Source organism: Pseudophryne corroboree, chromosome 5 (assembly GCF_028390025.1).
Source record: "Pseudophryne corroboree isolate aPseCor3 chromosome 5, aPseCor3.hap2, whole genome shotgun sequence".
Taxonomy (NCBI): Eukaryota; Metazoa; Chordata; class Amphibia; order Anura; family Myobatrachidae; genus Pseudophryne; species Pseudophryne corroboree.
The window spans coordinates 333662933-333683029 of NC_086448.1; the positions used below are offsets into that span (position 1 = coordinate 333662933).

A 20097-nucleotide genomic window follows, 5' to 3' on the forward strand; every position below is an offset into this window, starting at 1 on the left:
GGTGAGAAACGCGTTTCCGGTATCCACCGTTAATTCACAGGGAACTAGAGACTTGATTGAGGTACTGTGACCCCGGTACCAAATACCATCTAGGTTCCATTTCTCTAGGCAGGCGATACCGAAAATGTACACAGACGTCAGATAAAGAGTCACCAGTGTCCTAAAAAATGCAGTTGTACCCAATGTCCACTTAACCACGGACATGTGGACAAGTGGAACAGGGCAGACTCAGGACTATATGACTGTGACAGCCCACTGGGTAGATGTATTGCCTCCCGCAGCAAGAACAGCAGCGGCGGCACCAGTAGCAGCATCTCGCAAACGCCAACTCGTTCCTAGGCAGGCTACGCTTTGTATCACCGCTCTCCATAAGAGGCACACAGCTGACAACCTCTGAGGAACATCATTGCAGAATGGCTTACCCCAATTGGACTCTCCTGGGGATTTGTGACATCGGACAACGCCACCAATGTTGTGCGTGCATTACATCTGGGCAAATTCCAGCACGTCCCATGTTTTGCACATACATTGAATTTGGTGGTGCAGAATTATTTAAAAAACGTCAGGGGCGTGCAAGAGATGCTGTCGGTGGCCCGAAGAATTGCGGGCCACTTTCGGCATTCAGCCACCGCGTGCCGAAGACTGGAGCACCAGCAAACACTCCTGAACCTGCCATGCCATCATCTGAAGCAAGAGGTGGTAACGAGGTGGAATTCAACCCTCTATATGCTTCAGAGGATGGAGGAGCAGCAAAAGGCCATTCAAGCCTATACATCTGCCTACGATATAGGCAAAGGAGGGGGAATGCACCTGACTCAAGCGCAGTGGAGAATGATTTCAACATTGTGCAAGGTTCTCCAATCCTTTGAACTTGCCACACGTGAAGTCAGTTCAGACACTGCCAGCCTGAGTCAGGTCATTCCCCTCATCAGGCTTTTGCAGAAGAAGCTGGAGACATTGAAGGAGGAGCTAAAACAGAGCGATTCCGCTAGGCATGTGGGACTTGTGGATGAAGCCCTTAATTCGCTTAACCAGGATTAACGGGTGGTCAATCTGTTGAAATCAGAGCACTACATTTTGGCCACCGTACTCGTTCCTAGATTTAAAACCTACGTTGTATCTCTCTTTCCGGCAGACACAAGTCTGCAGAGGTTCAAAGACCTGCTGGTGAGAAATTTGTCAAGTCAAGTGGAACGTGACCCGTCAACAGCTCCTCCTTCACATTCTCCCGCAACTGGGGCTGCGAGGAAAAGGCTAAGAATTCCGAGCCCACCCGCTGGCGGTGATGCAGGGCAGTCTGGAGCGAGTGCTGAAATCTGGTCCGGACTGAAGGACCTGCCGATTACTGACATGTCGTCTACTGTCACTGCATATGATTCTGTCACCATTGAAAGAATGGTGGAGGATTATATGAGTGACCGCATCCAAGTAGGCACGTCAGACAGTCCGTATGTATACTGGCAGGAAAAAGAGGCAATTTGGAGGCCCTTGCACAAACTGGCTTTATTTTACCTAAGTTGCCCCCCCCCCCCCTCCAGTGTGTACTCCGAAAGAGTGTTTAGTGCAGCCGCTCACCTTGTCAGCAATCGGCGTACGAGGTTACTTCCAGAAAATGTGGAGAAGATGATGTTCATCAAAATGAATTATAATTAATTCCTCCGTGGAGACATTCACCAGCAATTGCCTCCAGAAAGTACACAGGGACCTGAGATGGTGGATTCCAGTGGGGACGAATTAATAATCTGTGAGGAGGGGGATGTACACAGTGAAAGGGGTGAGGAATCGGACGATTAGGAGGAGGTACAATCTTGCCTCTGTAGAGCCAGTTTGTGCAAGGATAGATTGATTGCTTCTTTTTTGGTGGGGGCCCAAACCAACCAGTCATTTCAGTCACAGTCGTGTGGCAGACCCTGTCGCTGAAATGATGGGTTTGTTAAAGTGTGCAAGTCCTGTTTATACAACATAAGGGTGGGTGGGAGGGCCCAAGGACAATTCCATCTTGCACTTCTTTTTCTTTCATTTTTCTTTGCATCATGTGCTGTTTGGTGACTATTTTTTTGAAGTGCCATCCTGCCTGACACTGCAGTGCCACACCTAGATGGGCCAGGTGTTTGTGTCAGCCACTTGTGTCGCTTAGCTTAGCCATCCAGCACCTCTTTTTTTCTTTGCATCATGTGTTGTTTGGGGACTATTTTTTAAATCTGCCATCCTGTCTGACCCTGCAGTGCCACTCCTAGATGGGCCAGGTGTTCTTGTCTGTCCCTTGGGTCGCTTAGCTTAGTCACACAGCTACCTCATTGCGCCTCTTTTTTTCTTTGCATCATGTGCTGTTTGGGGACTATTTTTTTGAAGTGCCATCCTGTCTGACACTGCAGTGCCACTCCTAGATGGGCCAGGTGTTTGTGTCGGCCACTTGGGTCGCTTAGCTTAGTCATCCAGCGACCTCGGTGCAAATTTTAGGACTAAAAATAATATTGTGAGGTGTTCAGAATAGACTGAAAATGAGTGGAAATTATGGTTATTGAGGTTAATAATACTATGGGATCAAAATGACCCCCAAATTCTATGATTTAAGCTGTTTTTGAGTTTTTTTTGTAAAAAAACACCCGAATCCAAAACACACCCGAATCCGACAAAAAAATTTCAGGGAGGTTTTGCAAAAACGCGTCCGAATCCAAAACACGGCCGCGGAACCGAATCCAAAACCAAAACCCGAAACATTTCCGGTGCACATCACTAATATATATACATATACACACACATACTGTATATTATACAACACGTACCGCAGTATCCACACATAGTATATGAAACTTGATTATTTTGATCAAAAGGTTTCTGTTTGTCCCTGTTGGTCAGCATGCCGACCATCGTGATTGTGAAGGGGCGGGAGGTTATGTGACCGTCTGTCTCCTGACCGCTGGTCACATAACTACATCCCATACATACATATACAGTATGTGCATATGGATTTGTGTGTGTGTGTGTGTGTGTGTGTGTGTGTGTGTGTGTGTGTGTGTGTGTGTGTGTATGTTTTGCACTAATAGGTATAAGGCGTATTGGGGGCACTACAATGTGGCATAACGTGTACCGGGCATTATATTGTCGCATAGTGCCGGATTCTGAGTCTGACGCAGAAGCGACCAAAGCTGCATCTATTGGAGGTCGCCCATCTGTGACTTAATGCTAATGCTACAAACTTTTTCATCCGTGCACATCGAACATTAAAGCACCTTTGTGCATATACTCTGTGTGCACTGTGGAGCATGCATAGCTGCAAAAATTGTGTACATGTTTATGTACTGTATAAATGTCTATATATGTAAAAGATATACCATTCTTGGGAGTGTGGTCGTGTTCTGAAATTGCATGGCTTGGTGTGCGTTCAACCACCAATGGTGTGCGTATTTCAGAGTGCGACTGCACACACAAGAATGGTATACAATATTTGTCTTCTAAAATAGTCCCTGTTCGACAAAACAGGGTGAAATACATACAGAATAGGATAGAAAAATAGTTCACAATAGGCTGTTTAGTTTTAACTATTATTAATGAATAAACATTTGACTGGATAACAGCGTAAATTAATAAAATACTTAGGTTTACATTTTTCTGTCAAAAATATGTATGCCTGTCAGTGAGGCAGTGATTTGCTGCTGTCAGAGAGGAACGGATGTGCTGCTGTCAGAAAGGAAGGGATGTGCTTCTGTCAGAAAGGAAGGGATATGCTTCTGTCAGAAAGGCAGTGATGTGCTGCTTCTGTCATTGAGGAAGCAATGGTCTGCTGCTGTCATTGAGGAGGCGATGTGCTGCTTCTGTCACTGAGGAGGCGATATGCGGCTGCTGTCATTGAGAAGGCGATGTGTTGTCGCTGTCAGTGAGGCGGTGGTGTGCTGCTGCTGCTGTCAGAGGGGAGGCGATGTGCTGCTGCTGTCATTGAGGCGATTTGCTGCTGTGAGTGAGGCAGGGATGTGCTGCTGTCAGTGAGGCGGGGATGTGCTGCTGTCAGTGAGGCGGGGATGTGCTGCTGTCAGTGAGGCGGGGATGTGCTGCTGTCAGTGAGGCAGGGATGTGCTGCTGTCAGTGAGACAGGGATGTGCTGCTGTCAGTGAGGCAGGGATGTGCTGCTGTCAGTGAGGCAGGGATGTGCTGCTGTCAGTAAGACGGGGATGTGCAGTTGTCAGTGAGGCAGGGATGTGCTGCTGTCAGTGAGGCAGGGATGTGCTGCTGTCAGTGAGGCAGCGATGTCAGTGAGGCGGGGATGTGCTGCTGTCAGTGAGGCAGGGATGTGCTGCTGTCAGTAAGGCAGGGATGTCAGTGAGGGGGGATGTGCTGCTGTCAGTGAGGCAGGGATGTGCTGCTGTCAGTGAGGCGGGGATGTGCTGCTGTCAGTGAGGCATGGATGTGCTGCTGTCAGTGAGGCAGGGATGTGCTGCTGTCAGTGAGGCGAAGATGTGCTGCTGTCAGTGAGGCGAAGATGTGCTGCTGTCAGTGAGGCAGGGATGTGCTGCTGTCAGTTAAGCTGGTATGTGCTGCCGTTCTGTGAGTACTAAAGGCAACTGCTATTTTGGAATTTGGCTTCATTACCCATATGCACCAGCTAGGACCAGGTGGGTAACGCCAGTATGTACTCAATAAATGGTGGGATCTATCAGTTGCAATGCGCGGTTACGCTGTGAACTGGTGAACAGTCATTGGGAAATAATGCACAGTCATGTGATCTAATGTGTACAATCAGGGCACTGAGTCTTAATATATATATATATATATATATATATATATATATAAAGATAGAGGGTCCACACTCAGGTTTGAATATAAACAGTGCTGGGGTGACATCCAATGAGGGAGAAAATTTTCACTCCAATACAATTCCAAATTAGGGGAGCACTCACCAGTCTTCAAGTAGAAAAAAGTTTATTGAAACCATCAGCAGCAAATAGTTTATGTTGACGTTTCAGTCATGGTTCTGACCTTTGTCAAGATACCAGTGCAATGAACTAGTGCTACCTATATACCCATGTAAATCCCTCCCTCCAATTAATCTCAGCAACTCCCCCACACCCCATATCACAAACAATTACATACATTAGACATTTCAACAGACATATATTAAAATCAAAAGGTCACTGTATTATATCGTATCACCATATCAATGATATCTCTCTCACCCCCCCCTTTTGGCACCACTGCATGTGAACGTACCTCCTCTCTAGCTACAGGCAGCAGCAGCTGTATCTGTTCTCCTCAGCCCAGCACATTCTGCTGTGTGTTGGGCTGCAGTGTGGCAAGTTAGGTGCTTAAAGTACTAATTATCCTGTATTTATTCTAAGCGTGCAGGACCATGCCTCCCATGATGTGGCCACACATCCCCAGAAGTACCTGGGCACGGCCAAGCTCTTTACTGCCCTGGTCACACCCACACAGAAAATGACTCTGCTTCCACATCTGACCCTTAGTTACAAGTCCATGTAATCAGTACCTACCTCACCACCTGAGCGCAGCTGCAGATAAGCCAACCTTTGCCCCAACTTACAACTTTTTACATTTATGTGACTCCAATTACTACACTAGTATTTGCCGGCCTTTTATCAGTCTCCACAGATCACTAGACCTGATGCATCATGTGGTCTTCTAAAGGACAACAATCTACCCTACTTATTGCAGGGAAAATTGTTTGTACGTTAATTGATTTTTTTCTTATTTATATCACATGTACGTATATATCTACAAATTGTATTGGTTATAGTGAAACTGTATGATTGATGATCTTATCAGAGAGCCCCTCACACAGCTGGTCCATCCACTACTCTGAATTTGTGCAATATTTTTGGGAAGATCATGCATGTGTAGAAGATAGCAGAGGCTTTGGAACAATGCCACAGGTTTTGCTATCAATTCCACCAGCATCATGGCCCTCATTTCGAGTTGATCGCACCAAGCAACTTTTTGCTGCTGGTGCGATCAACTAATCTCCGCCTATGGGGGAGTGTATTTTAGCATAGCAGGGCTGCGATCGCTTGCTAAAAAGGTTTCACACAAAACAAGACCAGCCCTGGACATACCCTGTGTGACGGGTCCAGCGATGATGGTCACGGCTTTGACGTCAGACATCCGCCCTCCGTTCGCCTGGACACGCCTGCGTTTTTCTTTCCACTCCCCAAAAAAGGCTTCAAACGGTCAGTTGACGCCCCGGAACGCCTTCCTGCTGTCAATCCTCTTGCGGTCGCAGCTGCGACGACTTTCTTTGCTGTCAGCGTCGTTGCCCGGCGCAACGACGTGCGTGCGCAATACGCACGCCGCCTATGCACATTCCAGACCCGATCACACCGCTGCAAAGAAGTGCAGCGTGCGATCGGGTCGGAATGAGGGCCCATATTTCCAAAGACATGACCCATAAACATGGCACCTCGGCAAAATACAGAAGGGGGAAACCAATGCATGGTATGCACTGGGATCTGTTCTGGGTGAGGTGTTTGCAATACTGGGCATCCTTGGCCCGTGTGCACTACACACTCTGCACCCTTTACAAATGTTACTCTGTATAGTCTCTTGATTTTTTTTTACATATATATTTATAGATTTTAAAGTTCAATTCATTATATTTTTATTCCATGCATAGATAAAGCATCATTTTCCAAGTTGTGGAATACAACAACAAAAATTAAACCTACTCTGGGTTTTTTTCCCAAAAAAATGAAAATCTGAAAACAAAAACTTCTGGACATAGAAAAACTGCTATAAGCGGCCACCATTTTATTTTTTCATTTTAGTTCTTCTCCAGCAGTGATTTAAATACTCACAAATGTTTTAAACAGCTGCACACTTAACAGAATCATGCTTATTCTATTCATTGTATGTGATATTTATTAAAGACTATTTAACTTATAGTCTCAAGGGGAAACACTTGCAAAGCACTTTCGCATAGCTTCAAAGAGGCTTTGCTGTGTGTATTCAACCACCACAAGACTTCGCCTGATAAATGGCTGTGCACAGTCTCTATTTACATGTTCATCATTTTAAGTAGAAGAGGCTGATAACAATTGTATTGCCTTTGGAGGATGTCTAGAATTTGAAACTTTCTTGGAAGGTGATGAAAAAACAAACATCCAAAAATTTCCCCGCAAAGCCCCTGTTGCTTGTTTTGGCAGAGTACTGCTTGGCCTTACACGGGAAGATGTTTCTCAGACAATAAAATCAAAAGGTGTTTTAAGGCACCTGAGTATTACCACAGATGTGTCCAGTTAGTGGCTACTTGGAACTAAAGGTTTAGACTATAAAATTGTTGTAATAAAAGCAGCTTCATCCATGAAAAAGATTGAAATATACTTAATAATTAAGATAAATATTTTAACCATGAAACTATTAATAATACAAATGAGTAGGATATGTAGGTTTATATAAGACCTACTTATTTGCCAGCCACAAAGTACAGTAAGCATATGTGCCACACATGTAAGTTTGTGTAAATGAACCTGACTGCCTTGCATAGACATAGGGGTACACACAATTTTAACTACTTAGAGGCTCCCCGTGTAAACACTTTTTGCTTACTACAAGCAGGACAGCTGCCCTTTAGGCTCATGTACTATTATTGCATTGAGGAACACAATTTACACTAGACCATAGCAAGCAATCAGACATCTTTATGTAAATTTACTCAAAAGTAACAGTTTTCTGGCGGTTTTGGAACCGCCATATATACTAAGGGCAAAAACAGACAGAAATATGAAAGGTTAGAAATCGCCATCAGACACATTGCCGTCCCAATTTTTATTCGTAGAAACCGCCACATTTAAAAAGCAGTTTTGAAAAACGCAAGAATAACTGGACAATCAACAGAATTCCCAATTTACTGTAGTCACTGTACCCGATTCAGGTCATTTACCCTGATATGGGTAAAGTTGCAATGTACCAATGATAGTTACATTGTGCATCTGCAGGATCCGTACTGTGCATGTGCTGTATGGGCCCTGCGTCATTGTTTGCAAAGCGACTGTAGACATCAAGTGATTGACAATCTGCAGCCATTTGGAGCGGCGATGGTCTGAGTTTCACAAAACATAGACGTGTCACCTCCATTTTGTGGGAGTGCCGATGCCAGGGTCTTCATCTTCCTACGTAGCTGCGGCAGCTGGCCTACGAATTCTTAGGGTTACTCAGCTGCTTAATGCTGTTAGAAAGTGACCAGATGCTGCATCTTTGGACACAGCACTGGATCACACATGCATGATGGAGGTGTCTACTTATACCAGGCGCCTCCTGCTGCATTACCATATGAAAGCATCACTGCTGCTTCCACTATGCTTTATACAAGCAAATCTGAATCTGGGCCATTATGCATTGATGAAAGAGGAAAATAACATTAATAATACTGTTATGGGGGCAATAGCATATTATAAATATAATTGGGTGTGATTGTGTTTAATTTGATTCATTTTCATGTAAATACAAATCTATTTAAGAAGGGGGCAGCATTTATTATTTTATACCTCTATAAATGGTTCCCCCCATAAAAGTAAAACAAAATTGGACCTAAAAAATGGGACCTGCTTAGAGCCAAAAACACACCAGAAAGGATTTTATATACAGGTTTAGTCTCTTACAATATATCCAAAAATATGAAATACCAATTTTTTTTTGAGTGAAACTTCGGTAGTGACACCCTTGCTTTCTGAAGGTTCAATGTACACAAACGTTTCATACACAAAATGATTAAAAAATACTGTATACAATTACCTATAGACTAGCAGCTAAATGTCAAAGTTGGCGAGTTCCAGAGGTGTGGGACTTTTGTGCGAGTCTGGCCCTTTTTCTAAAGCAGCAATCATTTACAAAGCCAAACCAACCTGGTTTTGCCTTGAAAATGATTGCCGTTTTAGAAAAATGGCCAGACTCGCACAAAGTCCTGCACCTCCAGAACTCGGAGGCTATTACACATAGCTGTTTAAGGTGTATATGAAACATAAATTAATTTTGTGTTTAGACTTGGGTCCCATCCCCAAGATATCTCATTATGGTATGCAAATATTCCGAAAATACAGAAGAAAAACTAAATCCAAAATACTTCTGGTCCCAATAATTTTGGATATAGGAGACTCAACCTGCACAATATGCAAACTAAAGAGAAAAGATACCAGTTCCTCAAGAAAACACCCCATCCATGAAATTAGTAATACATAGGGGGTCATTCCGAGTTGTTCGCTCGCTAGCAGTTTTTTGCAGCCGTGCAAACGCTATGACGCCTCCCACTGGGAGTGTATTTTAGCTTAGCAGAAGTGCGAACGAAAGGATCGCACAGCGGCGGCAAAATTTTTTTGTGCAGTTTTAGAGTAGCTCAATACCTACTTAGCGCTTGCGATCACTTCAGACTGTTGAGTTCCTGTTTTGACGTCACGAATACGACCTGCGTTCGCCCAGCCACGCCTGCGTTTTTCCTGGCACGCCTGCGTTTTTCCGAACACTCCCTGAAAATGGTCAGTTGACACCCAGAAATGCCCTCTTCCTGTCAATCACTCTGCAGCCAGCAGTGTGACTGAAAAGCTTCGCTAGACCTTGTGTGAAACTACATTGTTCGTTGCAATAGTACAACGCGCGTGCGCACTGCACCGCATGTGCAGAAGTGCCGTTTTTTTGCCGCATCGCTACAGAGCGAACGAAAGCAGCTAGCGATCAACCCGGAATGACCCCCATAGATCCCAGCTGTCCCGATTTTAGCAGGACAGTCCAGTTTTTCTGGGACTGTCCTGCTGCCCCGCCCACAGGCTACAATGTCCCACGGGTGGCGGGAGGTTGGGGGGACACTTTGGCATCGCTGTGCATGCCCCTGTCATCCACACACAAGCTGCTGGCTGGGGGAGAGGCATGGAGGGAGGCTTGGGACTGTCTAGCAGCTCCCCGAGCGATGGGCAAGCTCCCAGCATGATGGAAAATGAAGGCGTGGCTCACAGGTTTGGCCTTCCCATGAAGCCATGCCCCCTTGCTGTTAAGTCACGCCTCTAATTTGCGCATTTGTTTCTCTTCCAAAAGTGCAGAAGTTGGGAGTTATAGTAATAGCAGTATAAACTATGTTGCTTATTCGCTCCAGAAGCATTTTATATCCATGTACTTGAAGGCATATTGACAACTAAAGCACTAAATCCTAAAAAGTGAACCACTGTTATGATAACAAAGATAAATAATCTGAAAACAGCTTAAACCATGTGTTCAAACACTGGACTGGAATACTTGCCTGTAGGAGTGCAGTATGAGGCCACTGCTTCCCCTTCAAGGTCAGCTGGGGCAGAGTTCCCCTTCAGGAACACCGAAACACTTATTGTTTTAGCTATTCCTGGCTCTGAAAACACAAGGAAAGTACATAAGAGGGCATATGTGTTAATGTGGCAAAATAAAACAAAAAAGGATTAATATCTGCACAAAGGTGGACCTACCGTATATATTGGATTGATAAAATATACATCCATATTTAGCGGCGCCTTCCCAGATTAAAATGTGCTTACCTCAAAAAAGATTCTGATATGGAAGCACTTTTAAGGTCCATGCTTATATACAGATAAAATATACATTTATTAATAAGAATTACAATTTATGTTACAACCCTTAGTCTCTCTAGCAACATATTAAAATAGAACTAATAAGGACACAAAATAAAGAAATAATGTGAATAAAGATTTATTAAAATGAATCATCTATCATAGCAGGTGCTCACCACCTTTACAGTGTACAGTGATAACTTGGAAAGAGAAATTAATATTTTCCATTTTTCATATAATATAGGGGGACATTTATCAAAGCTCGGAGAGATAGAAGTACTAATCAATCAGCTTCTTACTGACATTTTACATGCGGTATATAAAAAATGTAAGTTAGGAGCTGATTGGTTGGTAGTTTATTTCTTCCTACTTTATCTCTCTCCAAGCTTTGATAAATATCGTTCATGTTAACTCATATATTGTGTTACAATTTATATTTAGGCATCACCTTATTTTCTGTTACATAAAGAAACATTGGGGAGATAGGGGCTGATTCAGAGATGGACGCAGTCACACGTCTGTACGCAGCAGCCGTGTCCATCTGGTCTGCGTACGTGCACTGGCTGCAGTGCGAATGCAAGCATTTTTCTTGCGGCCCTTTGTGGAAGGATGTGGCTGTAAGATTATATGACAGCGGTGGGCGTTTGGGTGGCAGTGTTTCGGCATTACGGGGGCGTGGCAGCCAAAACGGGAGGGTGTTGCAAGCGTTTTCAGGGTGCTGTGTGGCGTCACACACAGCCGCTTCAATAGACAAAATGGTGTTGGACCGCCTGCCAACAGAGGCAGGCTGCGCAGGCAGGGGTCAACCTCTAATCGATGAGGCCGCGCTAAACACATGCTGGGCGGCCCCCAGCATGTGAGGAGATGGACGCAGATCTTGCTGCGGGAAGCCAGATCTGTATCCAGCTCTGAATAAGCCCCATATTTAGCATCCCGATGGTCAGAATACTGGCGCCAGAAACCCAATAGCTGTCAGAATGCCGACATCAGAATTGCAGCAGCTGGAATCCCAAACGTAAGTATGCTGGGGAGGGTTAGGGATAGGCTGCAGGGGGAAGGTTAGGCTGTGGTGGTATCCGGTCTCTAGGTCGACCACACTTAGGTCGACAGTAAGTAGATCGACATGGTCTCTAGGTCGACATGACAGAAGGTCGACGTGAGTTTTTCATATTTTTTTACTTTTTCATGCTTTACAATCTACGTGGACTACAATTGGGAACAGTAACCTGTGCCGAGCGCTGTGGTAGCAAAGCGTGGCACCTTGCCTGCAGAATGGCGAGCAAAGCAAGCCATGCGAGGGAATACAGTGCACTAATTGGGGTTCCCAGTCACTCTACAGAGAAAACGACACAAAAAAACCTCATGTCGACCTTCTGTCATGTCGACCTTGTACATGTCAGCCTACAGACCCTGTCGACCTAAAACCATGTTGAATCTACTTACTGTCGAACAATAGAGGTCGACCAAGACACTGTCGACCTATGTGTGGTCGACCCTATGATCCACCCCTGTGGTGGTCGGGGGGGGGGGGTTAGGGTTAGGCAGCGAGGGGGGGTTAGGGGGAGGGTTAGGGCAGTCAGAGTGCCGGTGTCAGTATTCTGACCGCCGGCATCCTGACTGCCGGTATCCCATACCTAACCCCAACATTGCTCAAATGCCTACAGCCCAGATTCAATGGGGGCACATAATCAGTATATTGATGTACATTGTGTACAGATCTAACTCATTACCCACACAAGTCTCAAACTTGTGTAGGCAAAAATAAATGAAGAAGATACTATAAACAGTATTTATTATTTATTAACAGTTTCTTATATAGCACAGCATATTCCGTAGCGCTTTACAATTAGAACAACATTAATAGAACTGGGTAAAAGCAGACAGACATAGAGGTAGGAGGGCCCTGCTCGCAAGCTTACAATCTATAGAATCCCATTAGCTTGTATGTCCCCAAAATACTCCTTTGAGGAGAAATCTATAACTGTTCTGTTTTCAGACTACTATTTGTTCATCAATATGTTATTTTGACCATGTATTAATTCCACCATTAGTTGTACAAATATTAGTGAGTCTCAATAATTGTTAAATGCTTGCCTCTTTGACGCTAATTGTTTATTGATCATGTGCAGATCTAGCTATGACAATTGCACATATTAAAACTGTGCTTATATTTGCATAACTGACGTGTTAAAGATACTATAAATAATATTCCATTTATAAACTGTGGCAGGGACAGGATGATTCCACATATGGTAAATGTGGAACGGCAGGCTTTTGAAGGATTGGAGCAGAAGCAACAGGTCTGATGGAATCCAGTCTTGGTTTTAGCGGAGTCTGTTGTAAGCCACAAAAAGACTAAACAAGAGAGCGCAGGCAGACTTAACAAAAGTTCACAATTTATTAAAACAGTGATCACAGAATATGATAATATTAAGATAATTAAGAATTGATTCCGTACTACAACTCCATAAATTCCACACAGTCCAGTGCACTAATATACTGGTATAATGACGATATGAAGTAATCCTAAAATTTTTAGCAGCTGGTGTTTAAGTGCTGAGAATCTGGATATTATCCATATAACAGTCTCGTATTGATTTGTTCAAATGAAAGTCACATGTATACAAAGTCAGTGCACTGTTGATTATGGATTAAATATCTGTAAGTTACCTCCAATGGACATAGCACCAGTTCCGTTTGATTTAGTATATCCTCATATAGGAAAATGACGCTTACCGCTTCCTTGATGTGAGTATAGCACTCGCGAGTGCTCGGGTGTCTGCTTGTTCCAGCGACTGTATCCACTGCTCTCTACTTACTAAGTCGTGTCAGACTCCTAACTGCTCACCGCTCCTACGGATCATCTGACGGTGCTGTAATTAACCGAAGTGCCGTTGATCCAAGGAGATGAGCTGACAGCCACGGTCCCCGTATTGCAGACGGGACCAGTGCAGGTGGCTTTATTCGGGCAGATTTAGACCCGACAGTAGAAATGAGCTGGTAGCCACGGTCCCTGTGATACAAAAGGGACCAGTGCAGGAGGCTCTGCTCGGGCAGATTTTTACCCGACAGTGGAGTAGAGCTGGAACAGGTGAAGTCCGTGAGAGGTGGAAGTGGTTGGATGAAAAGTAGTCAGTAGCAGTGGATACAGTCGCTGGAACAAGCAGACACCCGAGCACTCGCGAGTGCTATACTCACATCAAGGAAGCGGTAAGCGTCATTTTCCTATATGAGGATATACTAAATCAAACGGAACTGGTGCTATGTCCATTGGAGGTAACTTACAGATATTTAATCCATAATCAACAGTGCACTGACTTTGTATACATGTGACTTTCATTTGAACAAATCAATACGAGACTGTTATATGGATAATATCCAGATTCTCAGCACTTAAACACCAGCTGCTAAAAATTTTAGGATTACTTCATATCGTCATTATACCAGTATATTAGTGCACTGGACTGTGTGGAATTTATGGAGTTGTAGTACGGAATCAATTCTTAATTATCTTAATATTATCATATTCTGTGATCACTGTTTTAATAAATTGTGAACTTTTGTTAAGTCTGCCTGCGCTCTCTTGTTTAGTCTTTTTTTGGTTTTCATTTGTTTAGGGATTGCTAATACCCTATTCCTTTGAGAGCAGCGGGCAGCGTTTCAACATAGGCTCAGGGAGGCGCCCTTCTTTTTTGTTGTTGTAAGCCACAGCTGGGCTAATCATTACAACTTGTCTGCTACCTTTAAAAATGTGTTTGTTCAGTAGGTCATTGCTCCTGATGCCAGCAAGTGGCAATGAGATAGGTTGGGGGTCTGGGGTTATGTTAGCAGCCATTTGGAATTGAACACATACAGTAGATCAGTAGAAGCTCTGGCATACTCTCAATGACATGAGAGTTACTCTAACTGATTTCTCCCCATACCTTTACAATGACAGCAGGCAATAAAACAATGAATATCTGCAGCAATTCATCAATAAGGCCAAAGCAGAAGTACATAATTCAAATTAATAAAAAGAAAGTTTAATATAGAGACGACTATGTTTCTCCGAACTACTCAAATAAATTAAATACATATCTATAATAAGGAAACTGAAACTGCCAATGGTTTTATTTTCAGAAGCTCACAGACCAAAATGAAAATGAAAAGTAAACTTCTAGACAGGAAGCTTATAACACATTTAGATAGATACAGACATACAAATGGTAAAAGCAATGGTTTTAACCACTATGTAAGGATGTTAAATATGGACTATTAAATAAAATAAAATGAAATAAATTGGGATCCTGGAGGAAAAAGCTTTGTGCACAGCAGGACAAACAAATGAAGCAAACCTGAATAGTCTGTAAAAGCAGATGTCAAATTAACATAAAATATTTTGAATATAAATCTTAACAGATTATTCCATGAAAAAGGTCATTCTAGGAAACCTGAGGGTGGAAAGGAAGTCAAAGGATTATCTAGGTAGATACCACTGTGAAACACACAGGTATGTAACAATAGTAGATATTAATGACAAAATATTCTGGAGTTTTTAGGATTACACAAAGTAGTCAGTGACTATAAGAATATATCATTGTAACCTGTACAACATGTGCAGAATATCTGTGATCTAACTGATGTGAAACAAAATGTGGAAAAAATGTGAACCCTTTGGATTCAGCTAGATTTTTGCATAAATTGGTCATAAATTGTGATCTGACCTTCATTTATTTCATAATAATAGACACAGTCTGTTTATACTAACAACACACAAATTACAGTAGTTTTCTTGATACTAAATACATGTTTTTAACATTCAACATATAGGTTCGAAAAATTACTTTCAAAAACCTTACTGACATCAGGAGTTAGCAAGCTTGAAGTTCAATCAATGAGAAAATATTGGAGGAGTTGTGCTGCCCTATAAAAAAACCTCTCACAAATGTTGAGTTTGCTTTTGTGATAAAAGTACTGGGAAAGTTATAAACGGGAAATATGTTTGTCTCAAGCTACTGACCTATATGATTTAAACCCCCAGGAAAATGACGGTTTCTGAAAAACAGACTTGGTTAGATTTTTGCCTTTAGTAATAGCCGGGCAGGTTCATTAGGCCCATTTCAGGTGAGTACCCAGAGTCAGAAAGATAAAAATAAAGTATAGTGCAGGACCACAGATAATACAACCTATGTCAGACTCAGCCAAAACGTTGATCACGATCTACCGGTAGCTCGCAAAGCTCCAGCTGGTAGATCGCAACCAATTTTAGAAGTGCCCCTGTAATTAGCCTCTGAAGGCTTCAGAGGCACCCGGCATTCCCAGTAGTGCAGTGTGGGTGTCGACTACTGCCATGTCAACCATTTGAACCTGATGACCTTCTGTCCATGTTGACCTTTTCTAATGTTGACCTTTCAATGGTCGACTTTTGGTCAATGCCGACCATATAGGGTAAACCTATTGACTGTCGACCTAGACATTGTCGGCCTATAGTCCGGATTTCCTCAGGGGTGAACCTCCACACATGATATTTTTATCTCATATAATACAAGATTTATACAAATACATAGTGGACTGTCCATATACTTTAACATATATCTAAAATTGATCACATCCTACTGGTGCTCATGTTCTTCCCATTTCCCCTTCTCCCAATAAATATTCAAGCAACTCTATGGTTGCTCAGGATATACAATGGAATTTGGCTGTCGGTGTCAAAACCTCATATCAACTATAAAGTATGGTGGAGAGAGTGACATAAGTTAGAGCTTTGCTGCATCAGACAATGCACCACTTGCTCTCATTGATAGAAAAATGAATTCCAAAATTCATAAAGATATTTTGCAGGAGAGAAGTTGGATGAGGCAACATAACAATGACCTTATACACAGAAGAAAATAATCTGAATTGCTTCAACAGAAGATAATTCATCTTCTGGAGGTGCCCATCCAGAATCCTGATATCAACCGGACTGAGATGCCGAGGCATGGCACGAAGAAAGTGGTCCACACCACGCATCCTAAGTATACTGTGGAACTGAAATAGCTTTGTAAAGAGGAATGGTCCATTGTGACCTGACCATCGTGCAGGATTGATCAGCAGCTTTACAGTGCTGCAGACAACTTGTGGCGCCCTATAAATAAAGTTTACTACTAATAATAATGCAGGAAACATCTGGTTGAGGTTACTAAAGGTGGGTCAACCAGTTATTAAATTCAACAGTATATATACTTCGGCCACTCTGCACTGTGAATGTTTACACAGCGCTTTCAATGAAGACATCAAAACGTATAATTGTTTGTGTGATATTAGCTTAAGTAGACTGTGTTTGTCTATTCTTATGACTAACGCTAGGGACACACTAGATGATATATAATTTGTACAGCCGCAGAACAATATATTGTACCAACCATAGATACACAATATATCTGTGAACACATCTTCCATAGATATAGTGCATCACCTGTGATGCACAGAAGATGAAATATATAGTACAGATATATCATTCACATCTTATTGTGTTGCCATAGGAACCATTGAAAATGACATTACAACTGAACAGGCATATTTACAGCGCTTCACTTTATTAAACATTTAAAAATCACTTGTACATAAGTATTCACAGCCTTTGCCGTGAAGATCAAAATTCAGCTCAGGTGCATCCACTGATCATACTTGAGATGTTCCTACAGCTTAATTGGAGGTAAGTAAATTTAGTAAATTCAGTTGATTGGACATGATTTGGAAAGGCACACACTTTCTATATAAGGTCCCACACTTGACAGTGCATGTCTCAGCACAAACCAAGTATGAAGTCAAAGGAATTGTCTGTAGACCACTGAGATAGGATCGTCTTGAGGAACAAATCTGGGAAAGGGTACAGAAAAATATCTGCTGCTTTGAAGGTCCTAATGAGCACAGTGGCCTCCATACGGGGGTGTAGCGAGGGTGGCTCAGTTGGAGCGTGAGCTCTGGGTGCTAGAAAAGATAAAAGACGCGCTACCGCCTCACCAACCCCCTCCCTCCACTGCTATACCATGGGCCGCTGTACAGGCAGCCACAGAGCAGGAGAAGGAGAAGCAGAGGGGCGGACACTGATTCTGACTCAGAGACTAGGTAGGGTACAATGCAGACCAGCGGCGATAGCAGGAGATACTGACAGCCAGCACATGCAGGAGCTCTGCCACCCTCTTTATATGTCTCACTGTCTGCTTGTAGATGTGTAGCAGGGTTATTTCTGTCCTGCAATACCACTCTCTGCCCCAGCTGCTGCAGTACCTCTCTATATCCAGATGCTGCAGCACCTCTTTCTGCCCCAACTGCTGTAGCACCTCTTTCTGCCCCACCTGCTGCAGCACCTCTTTCTGCCCCAACTGCTGCAGCACCTCTTTCTGCCCCAACTGCTGCAGCACCTCTCTCTGCTTCGGCTGCTGCAACACCCCACTCTACCCGCCTGCTACAGCACCTCTCTCTACACTGATGCTGCAGGACCGTTATCTGTCCCAGCTGCTGCTGCTGCAGCACTTCTCTCTCTTGGCATAATGTGTATTTGCATCTCTACTGTGGTGTAACGTGTATAAGTGGCTCTACTGTGGTGATACATGTATAAGCGGCTCTACAGTAGTGTTACATGTATAAGGGACTCTACTGTGTGTCATAAAGTGTATAAGGGGTATTAATGTGTAGTGTAATGTAACGGACACTACTAAGTAATGTAATGTGAATAACGGACTATACTGTGGTTTAATAAGTACTATTATGTGGCCTAGCCCCTTCCCCATGAAGCCAAGCCCCCATATTTTGGTGCACGACTTCGATGCGCACTGTCCCTACGTTAAACATAGGGGCACAAAAAGGAAACTTCCACCCTTACCTCCACAAGGTCAAGTTAGGATTTTTAAATATTTTTTCTTTTCAAATGTAACATGCCACCACATGTTGGCCAAGCCCCCAAATCAGTACAGGGGAGGGGGCGCCAAAACATAGCCTTGCTCCGGGCACTACGGCACCTAGCTACACCTCTGCCTCCATCATCTGTAAATGGAAGAAGTTTGGAACCACCAGGACTCTTCCTAGAGCTGGCCGGCCATCTAAACTGAGCAATCAGGGTAGAAGGGCCCTAGTCAGGGAGGTGACCAAGAACCCGATGGTCACACTGTCAGAGCTACAGCATTGCTCTGTGGAGAGTGGAGAAGCTTCCAGAAGGACAACCATCTCTGCAGCAATCCACCAATCAGGCCTACATGGCAGAGTGGCCAGATGGAAGCCACTCCTTAGTAAAAAGCACATGGCTGCCCGCCTGCAGTTTGCCAAAATGCACCTTAAGGACTCTCAGACCATGAGAAACAGAATTCTCTGGTCTAATGAGACAAAGATTGAACTCTTTGGCTTAAATGCCAGGCGTCATGTTTGGAGGAAACCAGGCACCGCTCATCACCAGGCCAATACTATCCCTACAGTGAAGCATGGTGGTGGCAGCATCATGCTGTGGGGATTGTTTTTTTAGTGGCAGGAACTGGGAGACTAGTCAGGATAGAGGGAAAGATGAATGCAGCAATGTACAGAGACATCCTGGATGAAAACCTGCTCCAGGGTGCTCCTGACCTCAGACTGGGTCGACAGTTCATCTTTCAGCAGGACAACGACCCTAAGCACACAGCCAAAATATCAAAGGCGTGGCTTCAGTACAACTCTGTGAATGTCCTTGAGTGGCTTTGCAATGCTTTTGTACTTGTGTGTGGAGGTCGGGCCTGACATGCGGGGCGGACTTGCCCTCTGCATGTCTGAAGACTGATCGAAGATGTGCTAAATTTAGCACATCTACAATCAAGTCTGAATTAGGCCCTATGACAGAAAATAAATCTCTACAGTAGTTTCATGTTTGGTAATTTTTCTGTACATGGACTTATCCAGGGAAACCAAAAATGTATTATTGAAAGATTCACTCATAATAAAGGTAGTTTAGCATTTCCAACGTTACCTATACATATTACCAGTATGGTTCACACTATTTAAATACACAACGAGGGATTCATTTGTTCTATACTCACCAACAGAATGAAAAATGAATTGATCCTGAGTAAGAGCTAAAAATGGTGGTACGCTTATGGATAGCACAGTCTTCTGCACATGCAGTCTGCTCCGTACACAGAACTAACCAGGGAATTAGAAAACAACATTTTAGCAAAGGTTCATTAATAAGCAAACTTCATAAATGCAAATATAAAATGCATCTGAGCTCACAAATAAAAAACAAACGGTAAAATAATCATTTTATACTTTGTTACATAACCCAAACTGCTACATAACAAATCAATTCAGTGCAATATAGTAACACAAAAAAAGCACACTGGAATCATGAACCATAAACTAGTTTGATATTAATAAATTGAAAAAGTTCTAAATGCTATATGATTACAACCCCCCCCCCCCCACTCCTCCCAGTGGCATCACTAGGATGGGTTTCACCCATTGCACCTACTGCCCCTGCCCCTCCTAGTCCTGGACTTCTTGCACGCACGGAAGACGCAAAAGCTCACTGATGGGGGTGTGGTCTTGTGCCCACGAAGCAACACCCCAGGTGTATGAC

The 20097-nt window shown here is 43.4% G+C and overlaps 1 protein-coding gene across 4 annotated transcripts in view; it reads right to left on the reverse strand.

Moving 5' to 3' along the window:
- The window catches only part of BBS9 (Bardet-Biedl syndrome 9), an 853332-nt gene that overhangs the window by 487519 nt on the left and 345716 nt on the right, over positions 1 to 20097 (reverse strand). For all 4 annotated transcript variants that reach the window (XM_063922539.1, XM_063922541.1, XM_063922538.1 and 1 more), the window contains exons 14-15: positions 19559 to 19661; positions 10232 to 10336 (exon numbers count right to left, since the gene is read on the reverse strand). In XM_063922539.1, coding sequence (XP_063778609.1) covers positions 10232 to 10336; positions 19559 to 19661 — 208 coding nt within the window. The remainder of the gene's footprint in view (positions 1 to 10231; positions 10337 to 19558; positions 19662 to 20097) is intronic.